At 44.0% G+C, this 24,379-nt stretch overlaps 1 protein-coding gene across 2 annotated transcripts; it reads left to right on the top strand.

The window, feature by feature from the left end:
• Positions 1 to 7,065: 7,065 nt before the first annotated feature.
• Positions 7,066 to 10,062, top strand: LOC106566581 (uncharacterized). 2 transcript variants are annotated; one of them, XM_014134714.2, is made up of 5 exons: positions 7,088 to 7,545; positions 7,883 to 8,017; positions 8,355 to 8,411; positions 8,986 to 9,147; positions 9,324 to 10,062. In XM_014134714.2, the coding sequence occupies exons 1-5, from the start codon at positions 7,543 to 7,545 to the stop codon at positions 9,459 to 9,461; spliced, it is 495 nt and encodes a 164-aa protein (XP_013990189.1). In that variant the 5' UTR covers positions 7,088 to 7,542; the 3' UTR covers positions 9,462 to 10,062. The 2 variants fall into 2 exon arrangements, with proteins under 2 accessions (XP_013990191.1, XP_013990189.1); XM_014134716.2 differs by lacking the exon at positions 8,355 to 8,411 and having other exon boundaries at positions 7,066 to 7,545.
• The last annotated feature ends 14,317 nt before the right edge of the window (positions 10,063 to 24,379 follow it).

Below are 24,379 nucleotides of genomic sequence, written 5' to 3'. Positions count from 1 at the left end.
TGTCAGCCTTTTACATCTGCAGTGGAATGTGGCCGAGCTACAGCAGTGTTTGTCAGACCACTAGACGTCCCAAAAATTGGTATTCTCACACAAACGTTTGGCTTATAAACTATTATGACCCCTCTGGAAAGAGGAGACACCCATGAACACAATGGCGTTCTCTGTTTTAGTCTACGACCCCCACAAGTGTCACAGGACTCGTGTGAAGGGAACCCATACAAACCACGAAGTATGGAGGTAGTTTTGTGGCAACAAAAGTAAGTGGTTAAATGTGTCATATTTCCTGAACTTTCTTATCTCCTAGATATGACACTCTTCAAACTCGTATTCCTTATGATACATTTTTGGCTGTCTTTTGCCATTTCTCAATGTGTTATTCAATATTTTATTTACAGTTATTTTGATACCTAAAGGGGTCCTAAACTTCAAAATCAAATAGCTAAATGATCCATGGTATGGCCATCTTAAAACAATTCCATGTGTTACCTTAGTAACTGCATCCCTCCAATATAAACATCCACATAAAGTCTGTAAATAGGGCGTTGGGACACCACGAGCCAGAACAGCTTCAATGCCCCTTGGCATAGATTCTACAACTGTCTGGAACTCTATTGGAGGGATGCGACACTATTCTTCCAAGAGAAATGATCCAGGCAAACACCTCCCTCAGACCACTTGGAGAACATAAAGCCCTCCCAAGTCACTTTATACACACAAGATCTCTGCTAAACATAGAATCAAATGGTGGTCCATCTCTCTGGGACCTCCAGTAACTTCAGAACAAAGTTGACAACAAATAGAAAATTGCCATTGTCTTTGAAATTGATACAAACAAGCGACATACCGAGATGACTGCATCAATCTAATTAACATAATACAAACATCCCCATCAAAATCCATCTGTTGAAGCTAGAGATATGTTTTTTGTATGGACTGCGTCTCAATCTACCGCGTTTGCCTATGTCGGCCTTTCGCATCTGCGGTGGAAAGTGGTAGAGCTACAGTAGTAATGTTTGTCAGAGAACGAGACGAAGACCTCTGTAGCGTCCCAACGGTTTGGGCTACAAACTAATATGACCCCAAACGGAAGGGGAGACTCTCACAAACACAATGATATTCTCCGTTTTACTCTATGATCCCACAAGTGTTACAGGACTCATACGAAGGTAACCCCGTACCGGTTAAAATATTTTATGGAAGTTCTGTGCCAACAAAAAAAGGGGTTAAATGTGTGTTTAAAAAATGTTTACTGACCTTTCTTATATCTCCTATAAGACAGACACTTCAAACACGTATGATTTCTTTTTTGACTGTCTGTTTTGACATTACTGAATAGAATCCTCCCAAAGGTTTAGACAGTTTAAAATATAAACAGTAGGCTCTAGGCCTATTTCAATCATATTGAAATACATTTCAAGTTCAATCAATCAAGTTCTATTTATCTACTTGTAGGCTACTGTCTGTCATTTGTCTCAATATATGGTTTGGAGATGACACAGCCTAATACAGACAGAAGCATGTCTGTTCTACGAAATATATTCACAAATATTTTCTTTTCTCTGTTACGCTGTGTGCACTGAAGTGACATGCATGATTGCTGCTGTCACTATGATGTTCAGATGAAGGGAATTAAATAGTCTATAATGTGCATCATTGCAGCTCTCAACAGCGGTGTGTAGCCTACTGTCGCTTCTGGCAAAGTCATTCAGAGCGTATACTTCATCACTCAGGATGGAACTTTCCAGTGCTACTATTTTTGCCATGTAATGTTGTTAGTATAACAAAATCAGACAACCCCACAGTAGAATAGTTTACCTATTTACCTATATGGCTTGTGGTTGTGTGTTTTATGCGAGATCAATATTCCTCTCAAGGCACATTCAAGTTGCTAGAGTCATAGAAGGGAAACGTATTCTGACCCTGCAGTCAAAGTCAACCACCCAAATGTAAAATGTATGCACACATGACTAAGTCCCTTTTGTCTGCTAAATGGCATTGAATTAGAGTTTGATGCCTCTGGAATTTATACACTGATTTGAGTAGGTGACGTTATGGAGATTGTGCTCCTATTAGAGAGACGGTGAGGGAGACAGTTCCTCAGTTTAGGGTTCTGTAATGTTGATTAAAGATTAACAATGTTTGCAATTCTGTGCCATGTCACTCAGCTGTGAATATCCAATTAACTCTCCATTTATCCATACAAGATGTGGTCTTACAGTTCTGGTATTCACCCACATTGATGAATCCATCTGGTTAGAATGTCGTGGCAGACATTTAGGCAGCTATGTAAGAAAGCCTGTCTCTTTAATAACTCAGTGACGTTGTCACATCTATCACAAGCAGGCAGAGTGTTTAGTTCATTACCAAGTGCAGCTCGCCACCTACAAATCTCAGTTTTGGACATTATTTACTTTCTGACCAATTTAAAGTTTGTTCTAGGTGACAGGTTCTTCTGCATCATCATCAAGGATGGCTGGGAGCTGCACCAGCTGGGCCACTGGTTGTAAGTAAGTCCGACACTTGACCTGGATAGCAGCAGTCCTAATACGTCCATCAGGTAAGTATGAGTTATCTTCCCAACAGGCCATGCAATGAAGCGTCTTAGAGACATCAGGAAGGCATTGGCATCCAGGCTCTCCTGGAGGTCCAGGTGGGTGCAGCGGCTGGTCATGCATTTGTAGACGATGCCCCATCTCATTTCGCTGCGACGTCCAATTTTTATGTTGAATAGTCCGAAATAATCCACTTCGGGAGAGTAGAAGGATGGCTTGTACAGATGCAGATGAGCAGGAGGTAGGTCTGCCATCTTTGGAACGTCAGGTTTGATGCGCCATCTTTGGGATTGCAAACAGGTGTGCTGAAGCTTCCGGATAGTTTCCCTTACCCGCAGAATTTAATATCTACGACCCTGTTCCGCCAGGACCCACTCTGAGCCGGGATGGAGGAGAGTCTAGTTGAAATCTTGAATCAGTCACTTGATCAGCGGATGATGTGGATCCAAGGCGATGGGGTGCATAGCATCCATCTCCAGGTGCTCTTCTCTTCGCAATCTACCGCCAACTCCAAGGAGTCCTGAATCCTTATCATACTCAGGAGACAAGGGACCCAGACGACTGTTAGAAGGAATAGACTGGTTTGACATGACGGCCTTGACCTCTTCACGAAATAATTCCATCTGAGCTTGCTTCAGGAGGAGGTTCTCTGCGGCTATGTAGTCTGCTGCTGGGTGAACTGGAGAGTGGATCGTCCTCCCTGTGTAGGGATCTAGTTGTTAGGAGCTGAAGACTGGAACTGACTGATACATGTCCACAGAAGGCTGATTTCTTCAATTCGCTGTCATCAGGTTCCGGGTCAGCAGAAGGCATTGAAGGCCACTGATCTTCTGAGTGCTGGAGGAACTCAGGGCCTTGGTGCATCAATGTGGTTGGGCCAGCTCTTTCAAGGTATTGCCCCAAGTGATGTCATCTGCAGTGTTGTTCGCGGTATCTACATGCCTCCAGTTGACTACATCTGTAAGGTTCTAAATCTCTGCAACACAAGTTCCTATGAAGACCTTGTATCTACAAGATTCTGACTTGAGCCAATGAAGGACTGTAGTTGAATCGGACCAGAGGATGACTTGTCCGATGGGCAGGGTGAGTTCTGCCTCGAGGACACTGGCCAGCTGAGCCCCAGTGAGTGCAGCACTCAGGTCCAAGCGTGGCATCGACAGCTGCTTCTTTGGTGCAAAGCGAGACCTGGCCAGAATGAAGGAAATGTGCATCTGCTTCTGGTCATCCACAGTCTGCATGTAGGCAACAGAGCCATATGCTCTCTATGATGCATCACAGAATATGTGGAGGTCTCTGGTTGACTTTGGATTGTCAGCATATGGTGGTGCGTAAGTTCTGGTGAGTTCCATCTGGACAAGGTCAGGAATCTCTTGTTCCCAGAAAAGCCATCTGTCCAGCAGGCTCTGAAGCTGAATGGGCTCGTCCCAAACTATCCTTTCTTTCAACTGGTCCTGGGCAAGTACCTTGGCTCGGGTTGTGAAAGGCACGATGTAGCCTAGTGGGTGGTATTGACGGGCAAGTATGCTGTAGATATTCCTCATTGTAGGTTTGGAGAGCTACACAATGTGGTGCTTATATCTCAAGGAGTCTCTGAGGCAGTTCCAACGTTGCCAAAGGGGTTGGTTCCTGGAGGTCTGTGCTACTTTGGGAAAGCCACAGTTCACTGCTTTCCGATCTAGCCTCGGGCAGTAGGTGCTCGACGACAGCCTATGGTATGGAGCAACTGCCGCAGTACATCAACAAGGTTTCTTGCTTCATTGGCAGAGGGGATGTCACCACTTACAGCTACGGCATGTTGACAGAATCTGAGGAGGACAGGGATGGTCCCAAGGTTGGTCCAGGGAGGAGAAGGTCATTGAGTGACTGTCCTTTATGCTGGAACGAACAGTTAAACACAATCCTATCCTTTCCATTGTGATTCACAATATGGTGGGGTATAAACCAGGACTCAGTAGATTGTTCAGCTACCTCAGGTGGCACCAGTGACACGAAGCTACCGTCTGAAGATTCTTGATCTCCTGGCAGTACACCTCTGCGCGTTTTGGGTCTCTGGTGAGTATGTGGAAAGCTTCTCGTCGAGCATCTCATTCCAAAATCATGGGCATTAATATGGAGCTGGTCCCGCCTTTGCTGCTATAGCAGCCTCCACTCTTCTGGGAAGGCTTTCGACTAGATGTTGGAACATTGCTGTGGGGACTTGCTTCCATTCAGCCACCTGAGCATTTGTGAGGTCGGGCACTGATGTTGGATGATTAGGCCTGGCTCACAGTCGGCATTCTAATTTATCCCAAAGGTGCTTGATTGGGTTGAGGTCAGGGTTCTGTGCAGGCCATTCAAGTTCTTCCACACCGATCTCGACAAACCATTTCTGTATGGACCTCCCTTTGAGCACAGGGGCAGTGTCATGCTGAAACAGGAAAGGGCCTTCCCCAATCTATTGCCACAAAGTTGGAAGCACAGAATCGTCTAAAATGTCATTATATGCTGTAGCGTTAATATTTCCCTTCACTGGAACTAAGGGGCCTAGCCCGAACCATGAAAAACCGCCCCAGACCATTATTCCTCCTCCACCAAACGTTATAGTTGGCACTGTACATTGGGGCAGATAGCGTCCTCCTGGCATCCACCAAACCCAGATACATCTGTTGGACTGCCAGATGCTAAAGCATGATTCATCACTCCAGAGAACGTTTCCACTGCTCCAGAGTCCAATGGTGGCGAGCTTTACACCACTCCAGCCAATGCTTGGCTTTGCGCATGGTGATTTTAGGCTCGGCCATTTTAGGCTCGGCCATGGAAACCCATTTCATGAAGCTCCCGACGAACAGCTCTTGTGCTGACGTTGCTTCCAGAGGTAGTTTGGAACTCGATAGTGAGTGCTGCAACCGAGGACAGACAATTTTTACGTGCTACGTGCTTCAGCACTCGGTGGTCCTATTCTGTGATCTTATGTGGCCTACCACTTCACGGCTGAGCCGTTGGTGCTCCTAGACATTTCCACTCCACAATAACAGCACTTACAGTTGACCGGGGTGGCTCTAGCAGGGCTGAAATTTGATGTACTGACTTGTTGGAAAGGTGGCATCCTATGATGGTACCACGTTGAAAGTCAAATAGCTCTTCAGCAAGGCCATTCTTCCGCCAATGTTTGTCTATGGAGATTTAGCTGTGTGCTCGATTTTATACACCCGTCAGCAATGGGTGTGGCTGAAATAGCCGAATCCACTAATTCGAAGGGGTGTCGACATACTTTTGTATATATTGTAGCCTTCCCTGTGGCTCAGTTGGTAGAGCATGGTGTGTGCAACGCCAGGGTTGTGGGTTCGATTCCCACGGGGGGCCAGTACAAAAAAAAAAAAAAATGCATGAAATGAAAAATGAAATGTATGTATTCACTACTGTAAGTCACTCTGGATAAGAGCGTCTGCTAAATGACTAAAATGTAAAATGTAAAAATGTAATATATAGTGCCTTCTTTTTACTCCAAATGAAAATGTGGATTAAAAAAATCCTAAGAATATCTCTTTAAAATTACATTTTTGTGAGAATCACCCAAAAAACACTAAGTAGCCTGTTTGTGTGCATCCGGGCTCTGGATGTAAGCACAATGAGAGATGAAGTGGACAGTGTGTCTAGACACTGATATAAGACCAGTTTGGCATTTCACCCATAATGTTCTGGGTTGGGATTTGCTGATTCCATCTGTGCCTAAAGTAAACGTTCCAGTACTGACTGGACATAAACATTCTTTAATCCAACCATACATCAAAGCAGCCCTCCCAACCAGACTGACTCAGTACCCATCATGGACTTTACCAAGTACCACAACCTTTTAGACAACCTGGTTGCCTCCACCAAGTGAATCAAGTGGATCTTCCAGCAAGACTATAACCCCAAGCACACATCAAATCCACAAAGAAATGGTTAATTCACCACAAAATCAACATTTTGCAAGGCCATCTCAGTCTCCAGACTTGAGTCCCATTTAAAAACCTGTGGTTTGAATAGAATGTTTCAGTCCATAAGCACAGACGAAGGATATCAATGATCTGGAAACATTCTGTATAGAGGAATGGTCTTAGATCCCTCCCATGTGTTCTCCATTCTCATCAAGCATTTTAGAAAAATACTCGTATCATTATCCTCGAGCTTGCAAGGTGAGGGTACTTTTAAAAATATTTTTTTTTCTTACTTGTTAAACAAAATCTCTTTCTCTGATTAATTGTGTTAGTATAAAATAACAATTTGTCCGTTTTTTAGCATACAATATAGCTCAGTACTTGTATTATTTATTTATTGTATTTTTGCTAATATTTATCAAGGGATCAAATCATTTGGGACCCCACTGTATATATAATAATAATATATGCCATTTAGTAGACGCTTTTTTTTGCATCAATTTCACATTCCTTTGTATATAGACTTCAATGTAACAGTTTGAATGCAACGGTTAGTAATGGAACAGTTTGAAAGCAACAGTTTCAGCATTATTCTACTATTACGCACGACAGTTTGCCCAAACTATTTTGAGGTCTCCAAAGTGTACATAACCTAGCCCCCGATTGGGGCGCATCTAACCTAAACCTGTCCACGTTGCTCCCCTGCACCTATAATCTCTCCAACTCCAACGAAACCGAAAGAAACCAAAAAAGTGATTGATTGATCGTGGAAATTGTCCTCGACTTGATGGGACTGGAGTTTGCTGAAATCCTAAGCCCACCGCTAGTAACCCATGACAGAGAGGGAAACTAGAGACGCCAATATGATTTCGGCGATGTTGGGTAACCACTGAACTTCGGGAAAATCACTGCACATCCTGGGTCCGCTTGCCAACGCGTTGAGCCATGAAAGCGTTTTTAAACACCCAAATAGGCTACTAACCTTTTGGATACAATGTACACAGCCCGATCACGAATAACTCCCGCAGCTCCTGCTGGCTCCCGAGGACACGGATTTGCTTGTCTGAAGATCATCCTATAGAAAATGATAAATGGTAGGTGGCCATTCCCTTCTGACATGTGATGCATACTTGTGTAACGATGGGTGCTGTCCTAGATCAATGGAAAGCACACTTGGAGATGGGGTCCATTCATGTAGATAAAACCAACTGTTATAGTGTTTTTTCTCTGTTCTGAACTGTTGCATGTTGAATAGTTTGATCATGATTAAATATAGACATATACTTACAGTTTACGGACTCCGTCGTGCGCCCAAGAATAACCGCATTGCGCGCAGGACGCATTCCATATTAAATCTACAAATAATTAATGTGAATTAAAACAAGCTGACTGGCAGGTATGTGTTAACTCACACACTACTTGATTTTTCAGTATGTGAACGGGCCTGTGCTCCGTAGCGTCGTGGTGTTTCTGCTGTTGGGTGTCTCCTACAGTAAGCGCAGGTGCAACTACACGGATATACTCAGCACGTACAGAGAACTAATCTTCGTTGAACTTCAGAATTTGGTATGTGGGCCTTCAGATCGTTGAAAGTGTGTTACTGTTGTTCACAAGATAAAAATGGCTTTATCTCAAACATAACTATTAGTTGTGCCTTTATTAATTTATTCTACCTGTTATATTGACTCTGGAAAATGGCAGATGCAAAATTCACACTTCAGAAAAACGTATTCCATAAGTCTGGCACTAGCTTGAGCCTACACAAATATTATGCAGGGCAAGTCTGTACAGTGGAATACATGTTTTTGACTGCCTTCACTGGTTTGCGTTATGAATGTTATATCCTTTAAAAAAAAGTATATCCTTTTATTGTCTAACAGACATGTATGCTTTCTTGGAACAGAATCTGACAGGCACTTTTGACACACCCAAAGAGAGGGACCATTGTCCCTCAGGAAAGGTAGTGTGTGTGTGTGTGTGTGTGTGTGTGTGTGTGTGTGTGTGTGTGTGTGTGTGTGTGTTTGGTTTTACTATCCTTAGGAGTCCTTACAAGGATAATAAAACAATGACCATTGTCATTTCACAGGTCCCCACAAGGAAAAATTATATTTTAGGCTTAAGTTAGTTTTAGATTTGGGGTTATGGTTAAGGTTAGGGTTAGTTTAAGGGTTAGGAAAAATAGGATGTTGAATGCAAATCAATTGTTTGCTCACTACAAGGATAGTAAAACAAATGTGTGTGTGTTTGTTAGTGTGTTTGTTTGTGTGTCAGTTTCAGCACCATGGACAGGGGATGTAGCTAATATGCCCCTCTGTGAAAACAATTACCCCTTGCCTTATACTCCAATTACAACTTTGTTTGTTTGTTTGTTTGAGTGACTGATTGAATGAATGATTGATTGCTTGAATGTATGAAATAAAAATGCGAATTGCAGATGACAACACAATCATTATACAAAATGTATCTCCAACGTGAATCTCTTATTTGACACTATGCCTAATAATGCACTGTTTTCCCATGCTTCATTATGGCAGCTGCAGCACGTGTTGCGCTCCATCCATGGTATGACGGAGCAGTTCCTGTGCCAGGGCTGGGACCAGGGACACGGGCGGGGCAGCAGACAGCAGAGGGGCATGAAGAAGCCAGTGGAGATGATGGCAGTGCTGATCAGACAGAACTGCAGGCACACTGACCTGGTGAGGCTGCTTTAAAGACAGGGCTAGGTTTCACTATGGTTCTGGTGAATGCTTTTTGTCACTTACGATTCATTTTTTAATAATGATAGTAAACGTGTATAAATGATGTATATCAGTCAACGCCGATGTAATGAGATGAGACGGATCCTCAATGTTTTGCCTTTGCTTTCTTTAAGGTGAGGAGACAGAAGAGAACAGCGCCGTGTGTGACTGCCCAGAGGACGAAGGGAAAGAATAGGACGAGGATGAGACTCATCAGGGCACTGATAAACTGTTGGCAGAAGCTGCAGAGTTTGTACACACCCACAAAATAATTTGAAAAAAAAGTTATATTTTTATCAAAATTGTTTGAAAAAAGCATTTATGGATTGTGTTTGGTTCTTATTTGGTAGAGTAGAATGACAGTTTGTATGTCAGGAATGGCCCTCTGTTTATGACCTTTTACTTCTTGTCTGTACAGTCCCACATGTATAAGCTATAGGTCACCATAGATCAGGGATGGGCCACTTTGATGTGGGCCGGGGCCACAAAGAAAACAAACTGATCATGCTTACTATAAGTTTAGATAGCTAGCCGCTAGACTAACTTGCCAATCTAAAAATGTTTTAAAGACTTGGGCTAATTAAGTGACTGCTGATGCACAACCACATGTCGAAATTGCACCTTGTGTAATCTATTATTCTAACTCTTATCAGTAAGTTGAGACCCGACTGAGTTGCCCCATTAATTATGGTTGTTAGAGGATGGTTTTACAATGCAGTGAAAATATTTACTTGTAATACCTTGGTGCACACACATTTTATAACTCTTAGCTATCTCACAATCCAGATATTGTTTTTGTGAAACCGATAGATACATTTGCTGTTCTATGAAATGTATTCAAGATGCCCACTGATAAAGGTTTCATAAACTGCACCATTGGTTGTTTATTCCTGTAATGATCAAAACATGGGCCATTACTAGATACCTATTGTTTAGTTCTCTTGTTATAAGAAATTGTTATCAAAATGGACAAAAACAAGAAACTTCCCAAGTTGCATAACTTCCAGAACGTTTCTCATTCTAGGTTTTTGTTTCTGTGGGGAAAGATATTCCACATGCACAGTCATGTTAATATGAACTCTGTAGCACTGTTAGTGCTATCCTGGATCCTTGGGACGTCCATACCATAAACTTTTATTTAATTTTTTTATTTATTTATTTCACCTTTATTTAACTAGGTAGGGAAGTTGAGAACAAGTTCTCATTTACAACTGCAACCTGGCCAAGATAAAGCAAAGCAGTTTGACACATATAACAACACAGAGTTACACATGGAGTAAAACAAACATACAGTAGAAAAATAAGTCTATATACAATGTGAGCAAATGAGGTGACATAAGGGCAATAAATAGGCCATGGTGGTGAAGTAAATACAATATAGCAATTAAAACACTGGAATGGTAGATTTGACAGTAGATGAGTGTGCTAAGTAGAAATACTGGGGTGCAAAGGAGCAAAATAAATAAATAAATAAATACAGTAGGGGAAGTGGTAGTTGTTTGGGCTATTTATAGATGGGCTACGTACAGGTGCAGTGATCTGTGAGCTGCTCTGACAGCTGGTGCTTAAAGCTAGTGAGGGAAATAAGTGTTTCCAGTTTCAGAGATTTTTGTAGTTCGTTCCAGTCATTGGCAGCAGAGAACTGGAAGGAGAGGCGGCCAAAGGAGGAATTGGCTGCTGGCTGCTGGCTGCTGGAGGGAGTAGTCGTGCTGTACTTCGCTCCGCGGGTAATATTACTTTTCATTACATTACATTATAACGGAATGATTTGATTAGTGTAATGTTAGCTAGCTAGCTACATAGTGGTCTACATAGTTGTCTTTGCATCAAGGATAAAGGTGTAGCTAAAGGTGTAGGTGTAGCTTTGAGAAACTAACAAGGTTAGCTAGCCAGCTGTACTCGTTCGTTCGCGCCGTTTTCTAAACGGCGTCAACACCACAACACCACAGCCACTGCTAGCTAGCCAACTTTACCAACTAGCAGTACTGTAGAAACTAAATACATTACAACGGAACGATTTGATTAGTGTAATGTTAGCTAGCTACATAGTTGTCTATGTATCAAAGATAAAAGATAAAGGTAAACGCAGCCACTGCTAGCTAGCCAACTCTAGCAGCTAGCAGTACTGTATCATTTTTAGTCAATAAGATTTTTGCAATGTAAGCTTAACTTTCTGAACTTTCGAGTCGTGCATTCCACTTGTGTAGCTAGCAGGACTGACTTTGTGTTAGCTAGCCAACGTTTAATTACTTCTGCGTTATGAAAGGAACTAGACACGGACACGAATGATCCATTGGTAGTTTGTTGTAACCAAGTATTGGTGCTAAACGTGTGTTATTGGATGCTAGCATGCTAGTTAGCTACGGCGTCATAGGACACGGTGCACTGGGTGGGTTTCACGGAAGAATACTGTACCAAGTTATCTAGCTGAATAAACTAAGTTTGGGCCTGTTCCTGGAAACATTGAACCACTGTAGTTTACATCAATTATAATTTTTAAAGTGGAAGTTGGAAGAGTTAGATCTGAGTGTTTCAGTGAAAGGTTAGTGAGGGAGGCCCTGCTCTCTCGCTTCCCCAGTTGTTTAGTTAATTTTCATTCTCCTGTAGCCTGTCAACTATGTGTCTGTCTATCCCTGTTCTCTCCCCTCTGCACAGGCCACACAAACGCTTCACACCGCATGGCTGCTGCCACTCTAACCTGGTGGTCCCAGCGCGCACGACGCACGTGGAATTCCAGGTCTCCGGCAGCCTCTGGAACTGCCGGTCTGCGGCCAACAAGGCAGAGTTCATCTCAGCCTATGCTACCCTCCAGTCCCTCAACTTCTTGGCGCTGACGGAAACATGGATTACCACAGAAAACACTGCTACTCCTACTGCTCTCTCCTTGTCTGACCACGTGTTCTCGCATACCCCGAGAGCATCTGGTCAGCGGGGTGGTGGCACTGGAATCCTCATCTCTCCCAAGTGGACATTCTCTCTTTCCTCCTTGACCCATCTGTCTATCTCCTCCTTTGAATTCCATGCTGTCACAGTCACTAGCCCATTCAAGCTTAACATCCTTATCATTTTTCGCCCTCCAGGTTCCCTTGGAGAGTTCATCAATGAGCTTGACGCCTTGATAAGTTCCTTTCCTGAGGATGGCTCACCCCTCACAGTTCTGGGTGACTTTAACCTCCCTAAGTCTACCTTTGACTCATTTCTCTCTGCCTCCTTCTTTCCACTCCTCTCCTCTTTTGACCTCACCCTCTCACCGTCCCTCCCTACTCACAAGGCAGGCAATACGCTTGACCTCATCTTTACTAGATGCTGTTCTTCTACTAATCTCACTGCAACTCCCCTCCAAGTCTCCGACCACTACCTTGTATCCTTTTCCCTCTCGCTCTCCTCCAACACTACTCACTCTGCCCCTACTCAGATGGTATTGCGCCGTCGCAACCTTCGCTCTCTCTCTCCTGCTACTCTCTCCTCTTCCATCCTATCATCTCTTCCCTCTGCTCAACCCTTCTCCAACCAATCTCCTGATTCTGCCTCCTCAACCCTCCTCTCCTCCCTTTTTGCATCCTTTGACTCTTTATTTCCCCTATCCTCCCGGCCGGCTCGGTCCTCCCCTCCCCTCCTGCTCCGTGGCTTGACGCCTCATTGCGAGCTCACAGAACAGGGCTCCGGGCAGCCGAGCGGAAATGGAGGAAAACTAGCCTCCCTGCGGACCTGGCATCTTTTCACTCCCTCCTCTCCACATTTTCTTCCTCTGTCTCTGCTGCTAAAGCCACTTTCTACCACTCTAAATTCCAAGCATCTGCCTCTAACCCTAGGAAGCTCTTTGACACCTTCTCCTCCCTCCTGAATCCTCCTCCCCCTCCCCCCATCCTCCCTCTCTGCGGATGACTTTGTCAACCATTTTGAAAAGAAGGTTGACGACATCCGATCCTCGTTTGTTAAGTCAAACGACACCGCTGGTCCTGCTCACATTGCCCTACCCTATGCTTTGACCTCTTTCTCCCCTCTCTCTCCAGATGAAATCTTCCGACTTGTGATGGCCGGCCGCCCAACAACCTGCCCGCTTGACCCTATCCCCTCCTCTCTTCTCCAGACCATCTCCGGAGACCTTCTCCCTTACCTCACCTCGCTCATCAACTCATCCTTGACCGCTGGCTACGTCCCTTCCGTCTTCAAGAGAGCGAGAGTTGCACCCCTTCTGAAAAAACCTACACTCGATCCCTCCGATGTCAACAACTACAGACCAGTATCCCTTCTTTCTTTTCTCTCCAAAACTCTTGAACGTGCCGTCCTTGGCCAGCTCTCTTGCTATCTCTCTCAGAATTACCTTCTTGATCCTAATCAGTCAGGTTTCAAGACTGGGCATTCAACTGAGACTGCTCTTCTCTGTGTCACGGAGGCTCTCCGCACTGCTAAAGCTAACTCTCTCTCCTCTGCTCTCATCCTTCTAGACCTATCTGCTGCCTTTGATACTGTGAACCATCAGATCCTCCTCTCCACCCTCTCCGAGCTGGGCATCTCCGCCGCGGCCCATGCTTGGATTGCGTCCTACCTGACAGGTCGCTCCTACCAGGTGGCGTGGCGAGAATCTGTCTCCGCACCACGTGCTCTCACCACTGGTGTCCCCCAGGGCTCTGTTCTAGGCCCTCTCCTATTCTCGCTATACACCAAGTCACTTGGCTCTGTCATATCCTCACATGGTCTCTCATATCATTGCTATGCAGATGACACACAATTAATCTTCTCCTTTCCCCCTTCTGACAACCAGGTGGCGAATCGCATCTCTGCATGTCTGGCAGACATATCAGTGTGGATGACGGATCACCACCTCAAGCTGAACCTCGGCAAGATGGAGCTGCTCTTCCTCCCGGGGAAGGACTGCCCGTTCCATGATCTCGCCATCACGGTTGACAACTCCCTTGTGTCCTCCTCCCAGAGTGCTAAGAGCCTCGGCGTGACCCTGGACAACACCCTGTCGTTCTCCACTAACATCAAGGCGGTGACCCAATCCTGTAGGTTCATGCTCTACAACATTCGTAGAGTACGACCCTGCCTCACACAGGAAGCGGCGCAGGTCCTAATCCAGGCACTTGTCATCTCCTGTCTGGATTACTGCAACTCGCTGTTGGCTGGGCTCCCGGCCTGTGCCATTAAACCCCTACAACTCATCCAGAACGCCGCAGCCCGTCTGGTGTTCAACCTTCCCAAGTTCTCTCACGTCACCCCGCTCCTCCGCTCTCTCCACTGGCTTCCAGTTGAAGCTCGCATCCGCTACAAGACCATGGTGCTTGCCTTCGGAGCTGTGAGGGGAACGGCACCTCCGTACCTTCAGGCTCTGATCAGGCCCTACACCCAAACAAGGGCACTGCGTTCATCCACCTCTGGCCTGCTCGCCTCCCTACCTCTGAGGAAGCACAGTTCCTGCTCAGCCCAGTCAAAACTGTTCGCTGCTCTGGTACCCCAATGGTGGAACAAGCTCCCTCACGACGCCAGGACATCCGGAGTCAATCACCACCTTCCGGAGACACCTGAAACCCCACCTCTTTAAGGAATACCTGGGATAGGATAAAGTAATCCTTCTAACCCCCCCCCCCCTTAAAAGATTTAGATGCACTATTGTAAAGTGGTTGTTCCACTGGATATTATAAGGTGTAATTTGTAAGTCGCTCTGGATAAGAGCGTCTGCTAAATGACTTAAATGTAAATGTAAATTCTCTCTACTATTATTCTGACATTTCACATTCTTAAAATAAAGTGCTGATCCTAACTGACCTAAGACAGGGAATTTATACCTTGATTAAATGTCAGGAATTGTGAAAAACTGAGTTTAAATATATTTGGCTAAGGTGTCTGTAAACTTCTGACTTCAACTGTACATATCAAATTCAATTGTTTTTGTCACATCTGCTGAATACAACACTGTAGACCTTCACTGTAGACCTCACAGTGAAATGCTTACTTACGAGCCCCTAACCAACAATGCAGTTTAAAAAAATACAGATAAGAATAAGAAATAAAAGTAACACGTAATTAAGAGCAGCAGTAAAGTATCAATAGCGAGACTATATACAGGGGGCTACCGGTACAGAGTCAATGTGCTGGGGCACCGGTTAGTTGAGGTAATATGTACATGTAGGTAGAGTTATTAAAGTGACTATGCATAGACGATAACAACAGAGAGTAGCAGCGGTGTAAAAGAGGGTGGGGGGGCAATTCAAATAGTCTGGGTAGCCATTTGATTAGGTGTTCAGGAGTCTTATGGCTTTGGTTTAGAAGCTGTTTAGAAGCCTCTTGGACCTAGACTTGGCTCTCCGGTACCGCTTGCCATGCGGTAGCAGAGGGAACAGTCTATGACTAGGGTGTCTGGAGTCTTTCACAATTTTTAGGGCCTTCCTCTGACACCGCCTGGTGTAGAGGTCCTGAAAGGCAGGAAGCTTGGCCCCAGTGATGTACTGGGCTGTTCGCACTACCCTCTGTAGTGCCTTGCAGTCGGAGGCCAAGCAGTTGCCATACCAGGCAGTGATGCAACCAGTCAGGATGCTCTCGATGGTGCAGCTGTAGAACCTTTTGAGGATCTGAGGACCCATGCGAAATCTTTTCAGTCTCCTGAGGGGGAATAGGCATTGTCGTGCCCTCTTCACGACTGTCTTGGTGTGATTGGACCATGTTAGTTTGTTGGTGATGTGGACACCAAGGAACTTGAATCTCTCAACCTGCTCCACTGCAGCCCCGTCGATGAGAATGGGGGCATGCTCAGTTCTCTTTTTCCTGTAGTCCACAATCATCTCCTTTGTCTTGATCACGTTGAGGGAGAGGTTGTTGTCCTGGCACCACACGGCCAGTTCTCTGACCTCCTCCCTATAGGCTGTCTTGTCGGTGATCAGGCCTACCACTGTTGTGTCATCGGCAAACTTTATGGTGGTGTTGGAGTTGTGCCTGGCCATGCAGTCATGAGTGAACAGGGAGTACAGGAGGGGACTGAGCACACACCCCTGAGGGGCCCCTGTGTGAGGATCAGCATGGCGGATGTGTTGCTACCTGCCCTTTCCACCTGGGGGCGGCCCGTTAGGAAGTCCAGGATCCAGTTGCAGAGGGAGGTGTTTAGTCTCTAGGTCCTTAGTTTAGTGATGAGCTTTGAGGACACTGTGGTGTTGAACGCTGAGCTGTAGTCAATGAATAGCATTCTCACATAGGTATTCCTTTTGTCCAGGTGGGAAAGGGCAGTGTGGAGTGCAATAGAGATTGCATCATCTGTGGATCTGTTGGGGTGGTATACAAATTGGAGTGGGTCTCGGGTTTCTGGGATAATGGTGTTGATCTGAGCCATGACCAGCCTTTCGAAGCACTTCATGGGTAAAACAGTATGTAAACATTATTAAAGTGACCAGTTTTCCATTATTAAAGTGACCCGTGTTCCATGTCTATGTAGATAGTGCAGCAGCCGTTAAGATCCCGGGTTGAGTAACTGGATGGTAGCCAGCTAGTGACAGTGACTAAGTTCAGGGCAGGGTACTGGGCGGAAGCCGGCTAGTGATGGCTATTTAACAGTCTGATGGCCTTGAGATTTCACAACTATCCGTAAAGTGGGTCTAATATAGCATGCAGTAACATTACCATTCACTGTAACCTTGTGTAACTGGTCATTCTCTTTGATTAAACACAACTTTAAATCCATGTGTGCTTTTTGGTTACTCTGTTCTGTAAATGTTACTTACAGATTATGTCCACTAGATGGCGGTAACATATCTTCACTGTAGATCTGTTACTTTGGCTAGAGATCAATCTGGAGGAAAACATGTTGGTCTCTGATATTAATAAAACCATTGCATATTCTAGAATGAGGATGTCAGTTCTACCGTCAAAATACATTTCCACTATCGATTTGTGACACCAGTGCATCGCTGTTCAAAAGGTGCCGTATGGTACATGTTTCTGTTATACCAGCCTCCTCAACACTGTTCAAAATGTGTTTCAGGTTTGCTCTATGAGAGGAAAGATCCGCCAGCAAGACATTGTCTTGGAGATGCTGCCACTGCCTTTTTGTGTGTTTGCATTCACAGCTGAGAATAGATCTGTCCCTCCAGGATTCTATGATTGCATGTTGTTGTTGCAAAATCAGCAATTCCCCGCTTATTATACGAGTGCTTGCAAATTTCCGCATAAAACAGTCAAATGATCGCCATTTTGTCGCATGGTTCAAAAAAGACACACATCAACAAACTTTTTCCCTCGTCAATGCATTTTCCCAACAAATTGGACAAAATCATTGCATATTGCCATGCAACATTTCAGAATTGCCGCAGCAGAATCAAACATTTTTACCCGCAAATATCACCAAGAAATTCCTCTTAATCTTGAAGGGACTGAATAAATGACCAACACTTTTCACATTGAGGAAGAATCAGAAACTCCCCACTGTTTAGAGTTGGCAGGGGGTGGTATGTGTGTGTGTGTGTGTGTGTGTGTGTGTCCCTCCCTTTAGTCTGTGCCTTTAGTCTACTTTGTCAAGTGGTAGTTAAAGTGAGACAGTGATGCAGTGAGCTCCATTGTGAGAGTGGTCAAAGCCATCCTAAAAACATTTGGGAGTTGATGGAGCTGATTTCACGATGTTCATGAGGCCTGAAATTGTGTGTGTGCGTGCATTTTCTTGCGGATGTGTAAAGAATACCCTCTCATTGACTCTGAGGGGTTGGGAACAGGCCTTATGTTTGCCTGTTGATCCATCCAGTTCATCCATTCAACAATTTGTCTTTTATTCCTTCACTTCTGGCAGGTTTCTGTCCCTTAGCTCCAGTGATTCCCTTTGATGAGGCCCTGCTCTGTGAAACAGTCTGTGGAACCAATCAGAAGCTGGAAAGAGGAGAGCCTCCTAATGTAATTACCTCAGCCAATGGTATCTCTACTATTGATGATGATTCACCTATAATTCTAATTCTATGGAAATGTATTCCTCAGTCTCAGGCTTCGCTTGTTATGCTACATAGAATGTTTTTTATTATTATTATAATTTTTTTTAGCATATAAAGACATTCTGGAACTCATTTCCCACCTATCTGATGAATGTTCTGAACTGGTGGTCCATCAGATGACCAAAGTCCTGCTCTGTGTTTTGAGTGTCATGTATAGAGAGGAGGCTAGACTGGTATGGGCTTTCAGTGAGGAATAGAGAAGAGGTCTTCATTAAGGAGTTGAAAATGCATTGAAACTCAAGTGAACTCAGTTGTTCCTACACTATGTAATTGGTCAGTGGTGGTCCATTCCCAAGCCTGCAGAACAGGACCATACACATGGACCATGGTCCGTCACTCTCCCTCAGGGCGAGACACGTGTCAGCTGACCACTGGGGTTTCAACATCTATGGCTGGAATGAATAACTGGCTAATTACTACCACATTTCCTCCACAGAAATGGAAGGAATCTCAGCCAGACATACAAATACATAGGAATCAGTGGAGGCTGGTGGGAGAAACTATTGGAGGATGGGCTCATTGTAATAGTTGGAATGGAATTAATGGAGTGGTATAAAATACCAAACATATGGAAATCACATTTGACTCTGTTCCATTAATTCCATTCCAGCCATAACATGAGTCCGTCCTCCAATAGCTCCTCCCACCAGCCTCCGCTGTTAGGAATATATTGGTGTAGGACCTAAAGCTTTAAAGCTAGAATCCTTAGTTGCTACAACATGTTTTGACTTAATGAATTAATGATATATACCCAATGATTCTTGAAGAATATAACTTATAAATGCCTCATGAGCTTAGTTCAACCCTCGTACCCCATAAGAACCCAAAATGGAATCTTGTTTTACTCCAATGTTTGTAAACAATGTAAATGTATTCGAACACTAAAAATGGTCTCATATCCTCAAAAAATGGATAAAACTATACTTTTGATATCATGGATGGTCAGTCCTTGTATCCGTAGCTCTGTCTATGCATTTGAGAGCTTTTTACCAAAACAGAGGTGGGGTGCCGCTTTGTTATTGTTTAAATTCATGACAACTTTAATGGATATGCTATTTCATATGTTTAACAGACATGTGAACACCCTACTGTGGATGTGTTAGGGAATTTGACATCAGGAGTACAGCTCCTCAACATGCTCTCCAATTAGTTAGGATTTTCAGTCAGACGGACCATCACTGTGTCCCATTTCATTCCAATACCCCCACCCATTATAAAACTATTCTAATTGAGTCCGGAATTGCAACCATTTCCTTTTAATATCCCTGATTTGTTTCATTTGGGGAGCCCAGCCTGTGCTGCCTGTCACATACACACAGACACAGAAAACACACACAGGGTCTAGCGAGCAGGATGCGGAGGATGACTGTGTCGAACCTCAACATACCCTCCCAGGCCCTGTTAGTCAGTCAATGTGGGTTTTTTACTCCATTAGATGTGGAATGGTCATTTCCATGGAGCTCACAGGTTGGTCAGGCTGCCAGTAAAAACACTGATCTCTCTGTCTCTCACTGTGCCCCCTCAGCAGAGCAGGAGCTAATGTGGTGTGTGTGTGTGTGTGTGTGTGTGTGTGTGTGTGTGTGTGATGAGAGAGAGAGAGTTATGGGTCAATCTGCATAGCCATATTTCTCAGGTTTCATGGAAGAATTGGCATTGTCTCTCTTTCTCACATTGACAGTCAATCTGTTTAAATCCATCACCACTTTGTGGTAAAGCGAGGTTCATAATTGTAATGAATAGCTTGTCAGAGTGTGGGCTTTAGTAATTGACCATGTCCCCATGATTACATGTGCGATGGACTGGTATTAACCTAGTGGTTAAGAATGTTGGGCCAGTAACCGAAATGTCACTGGTTCAAATCCACGAGCCAGCTTGAGCAAGGAACTTAACACTGATTGCTCCTCTAAGTTGCTCAGGATAAGTGCATCAACTAAAATGTGAATGTTTAAAGCAAATTGGCATCATTTATGTTTATAAAAAATGTGATTCACAGTATAGTTATTACTTAAAGGAAGAGATATGCATCTGTAGGTCCAGGTTGCAGGCCTGACTGTTTTCTATGCTGAGTATTCCCAACCCAGACAGTCTTTCCTGCGACATTGTGCATTACATGTCCATTGTGCTGCACACAATTTAAGCGTAGTCTTAAATGATGCATGCCAATATATACCAGAGATAATGGACTGTTAATGTTACCAGCAACGTACCAGGCTGCATACTACTGCTGGCTTGCCTCTGTAGCTAAGCAGGGTGGGTACTGGATGAGAAACCAGATGCTGCTGGAAGTGGTGTTGGAGGGCAAGTAGGAGACACTCTTTCCTCTGGTCCCACAAAAATATCCCAAGGCAGTGATTGGGGACATTTCCCTGTATAGGGTGGTGTATTTTGTCTTGGATGTTAAACAGGTGTCCTAACTCTCTGGGGTCACTTAAGATCCCATGGCACTTATCGTAAGAGTAAGGTAATAAACCCTGGTGAACTGTCTAAATTCCCAATCTGGCCCTCATATACCATCATGGCCACCTAGTCATCCCCAGCTTCCAACTGGCTCATTTCCCCTCTCCCTTGTAACTATTCCCCAGGTTGTTACTGTAAATGAAAATGTGTTCCCAGTAAATTTAGCTGGTAAAATACGTTTATTTTTTATTTTTATTGCAACCACACAACTCAAATGCCAGTTCACCAGTTGATCTATAAATTCAACATTTTTTTCAAGCCCTCATCTGTTTGCATCTGCCAATTTGTTGGCTGTCCAGAATCCAGACGACCTGTCCCAGAGTTTCCTATACAGTTCATCTCTTTCCGTAACGTGTTGAGACCGTGGCAATTAAGGAGAACAAGAGGCTCAATTAAAGATGTTTCAGAACTGCTGTACTTTAAGCACCACTCCCCTCTGCACAGTTTCACTGATGTTGCTATAGCAATCAAGCTATTTTTACCATCCCTGTAACTGTCGCTTCTGTGGAGAGATCGTTTTGTAAACTAAAACTCATAATGAACTACAAGAAGAAGCATTAGACTCTCGGCCTGAAATATGCTTTGAACACCTGAGTAAGCTCCAGTCATTGCACTGATGCTGTCGTAATGAACACGATGGGAGACAGAGAGCTGGTTTCAAGCGCAGGGCGCAGCAGGTGTTTATTGCAAAGGACCACAGGAGGAAGCAGGTAGCTGGGTCCAGGGGCAGGCAGAAGGTCATACACAAGGGGTCCAAAAGGGCAACAGTACAGGAAGGGAAAAGGCTTGTAACGTAGTCCGGGAGATCAGGCAATAGGTGGATAACAGGAAATCCGAAAGGTTAAAGTACAGGCAGGGAATAGGCAAAAGGCGTCGTTAGTGAGGCAGACAAAAACTATCATACACGGGAGGAGTAAATCACGGGAAAAACAGCTCTGAAAGACGTGTGTCACAAAACAAACAATACCTCACAGTGTTGGGGTGCAAAGAACTGAACTAAATAGAATTCAGGTGATTGGGATCTGGAGAGTGAGCTGCGTTCAGGGGATCTAGGAGTTTGAGAGTGTGAGCTGGAAAGTGGGCTGGAAAGTGAGCTGCTTTCAGGGGATCTACGTGTTTGAGGGTGTGAGTTGAAAGCAGACGTTACACCCGTTGTAGCCTACTCCACGGCATTTATTCACTGATATCCTCTTATACTTTCAATCAGTTGAAAAGCGCAGCATCATATGAGGCAAAATGCATCATACCATCTGTATTTCTATATATTGAAAGCTATATATCTTGAAAACATGTTTTCTGGCATGCAAAACATTTTGGGACTACACTGTATAAACAATGGGCTAATGATACAAATACCAAAATATTGTTTTCCTTTAACTGCTGAGTGGGTGGGGGACAGAAGAAAGGGGAGTGCAGTCTGGTAGCCATGACTCTAGTTGATGGACTGCATTCGATAGGTCTATAGAGCTCATTCCCAGGACCATATCTGAATTGTGAATTCACATGTCATTTTATGACTTTTTCTTCTCGTTTAAACTATAGAAAAATTGCAGTTTAAACATTAAGCGCTATATGGACCACTTTGGTTCTGAAACCAGATGTGTGTTTATAAACCTTCACCAATGTATATTTTCTCTGATGGAGAATGGTAAACAGCTCAGTCCGTCCTTCATGTAATGCACAGTCAATCAGTGTTAAGTGTTAACTACACTGTAAATATTATATGATTGACGCCATGTGAATGTGCAGTGAAGAATTGTGTGTATGTGCAGTAGGGATGTGACAAATGTAAAACCTTTCTTCATGTTTAAACTGCAAAGTTTAGTTTTTTTTACAACAACAAAAAAATCATAAAGTTACATGTGAATTCATAATGCAGACATGGTCCTGCTAATGACCTCTAGAAGGCAATGCAGTTAATTCCATCTACTACAGGCTACCAGACAGCGTTCACCTTACTGCTGTCCCCCACCCACTTTCCAACAATGGTAGTTCATGCCATTTTTAGATTCTCTGCTGTGTGCCTCTCCTCCGTGTTCTCAGTGGTCAGTACATGGGACTTCATGTCCCACTTCTCATCAATGTGATGGCTCACTGCAGTGATGTATGACAGTGTTTTCATATACGTCCAATAATCTGTTGTTAATTCCACGTATGGGGTGTTTAAAAGCTCTTGCTTTGTACTTACAGAGCAATTATTGAACAATTTCTCCATCCGGACCATCACAGTTTTTCGACATTGCATCTTGCAGCCTGGTTCTAGATGTGCCATATGGGTATTGAAGCAGACATCCTCTACCATTGACAATGTCTGCATAACAACTGGAATCATTTCTGGAATCAGCGCTGTGATTTTCTCATTGAGTCCCTTATTGTCTTCTGTTGGGTCTCACAGTTAGGGGATTTGTTTCTAAAACTTAACGATCCCAATGTTGTTTAAACGTTCACACCCCTGATGTGCAGTGAGAGTCAGTGAAGGATATGACCATGTGTGTAACTGTAGATTGTGTGTGTTCAAAACCCTCTGGTTTTACCTGGTTATTCCTTTCCCCCCTCAGAAGTTTTAAGTGTGTTCATGAGGCAGGCACGTGCACTCTCCCAAGGAGTGTTTGAGTGTGTGTGTATGTGTGCGAGTGTGTCTGTGTGTGAGGAACAATGCTTGAGAGAGCGTGTGTGTGTGTTTGAAGCTCAGAGTGTGTTAGTTACTATGCTCAGAAGAGAGCTATGCGTGTGAACAATGTGTTGTGTTATAGTAATCTGCAGAAGTAATTGATGGCAAGAGCTGAAAACAAGGCCATGGCCCTTTGAAGCCTGGTCAACAGCCGACGTGTGTGTGTGTGTGTGTGTGTGTGTGTGTGTGTGTGTGTGTGTGTGTGTGTGTGTGTGTGTGTGTGTGTGTGTGTGTGTGTGTGTGTGTGTGTGTGTGTGTGTGTGTGTGTGTGTGTGTGTGTGTGTGTGTGTGAGAGAGAGAGAGATACTTGGTATGAAAGCCTGCTGTATTGGCCTGCTAACTTTAATGAAGTGACGCTTCAACAACTACTACCTAAGTGAACCTACTGAAGTGGTCAAAACATTGCTAGTTATGAATGAAACCTCTATGAGCATCTTACAAGGTGCAGTTATTTTACTTTCTTTTCATATTTGTCATGACACAAGGCGAGACCCAGATGTAGACACAGGAGGCAGATGGTTGGAGTCTTAAAATGTTTATTAATCCAAAAAGGTAGGCAAGAGAATGATCGTGGACAGGCAAAAGGTCAAAACCAGATCAGAGTCCAGGAGGTACAGAGCGGCAGACAGGCTCGTGGTCAAGGCAGGCAGAATGGTCAGGCAGGCGGGTACAAAGTCCAGAAACTCCTTGAGTTTAGCCATGAGATTCTAACTCTTGGGATGGAGGCTGACTAGGGACATACAGTACCAGCCAAAAGTTTGGATACACCTACTCATTCAAGGGTTTTTCTTTATTTTTACTATTTTATACTTTATAGAATAATAGTAAAGACTTCAATACTATGAAATAATACATATCGAATCATGCAGTAACCAAAAAAGCTTTAAACAAATCAAAATATATTTTATATTTTATATTTGAGATACAAAGTAGCCACCCTTTGCCTTGATGACAGCTTTGCACACTCTTGGCATTCCCTCAACCAGCTTCATGAGGTACTCACCTGGAATGCATTTCAATTAACAGGTGTTTCTTGTTAAAAGTTAATTTGTGGAATTTCATTCCTTATTAATGCGTTTGAGCCAATCAGTTGTGT

This window comes from Salmo salar, chromosome ssa13 (genome assembly GCF_905237065.1).
Source record: "Salmo salar chromosome ssa13, Ssal_v3.1, whole genome shotgun sequence".
NCBI classification, from domain to species: domain Eukaryota; kingdom Metazoa; phylum Chordata; class Actinopteri; order Salmoniformes; family Salmonidae; genus Salmo; species Salmo salar.
The sequence above is the reverse complement of the archived record's forward strand: the minus strand, read 5'-3'. Positions and strand labels throughout refer to the sequence as shown.

Bases quoted from the DNA above. Each gene is read 5' to 3' on its own strand.
- LOC106566581 (XM_014134714.2), top strand. The intron at 8,412-8,985 runs GTAGTGTGTGTG...TCATTATGGCAG, and splicing joins ACCATTGTCCCTCAGGAAAG to CTGCAGCACGTGTTGCGCTC. The intron at 9,148-9,323 runs GTGAGGCTGCTT...GCTTTCTTTAAG, and splicing joins ACTGCAGGCACACTGACCTG to GTGAGGAGACAGAAGAGAAC.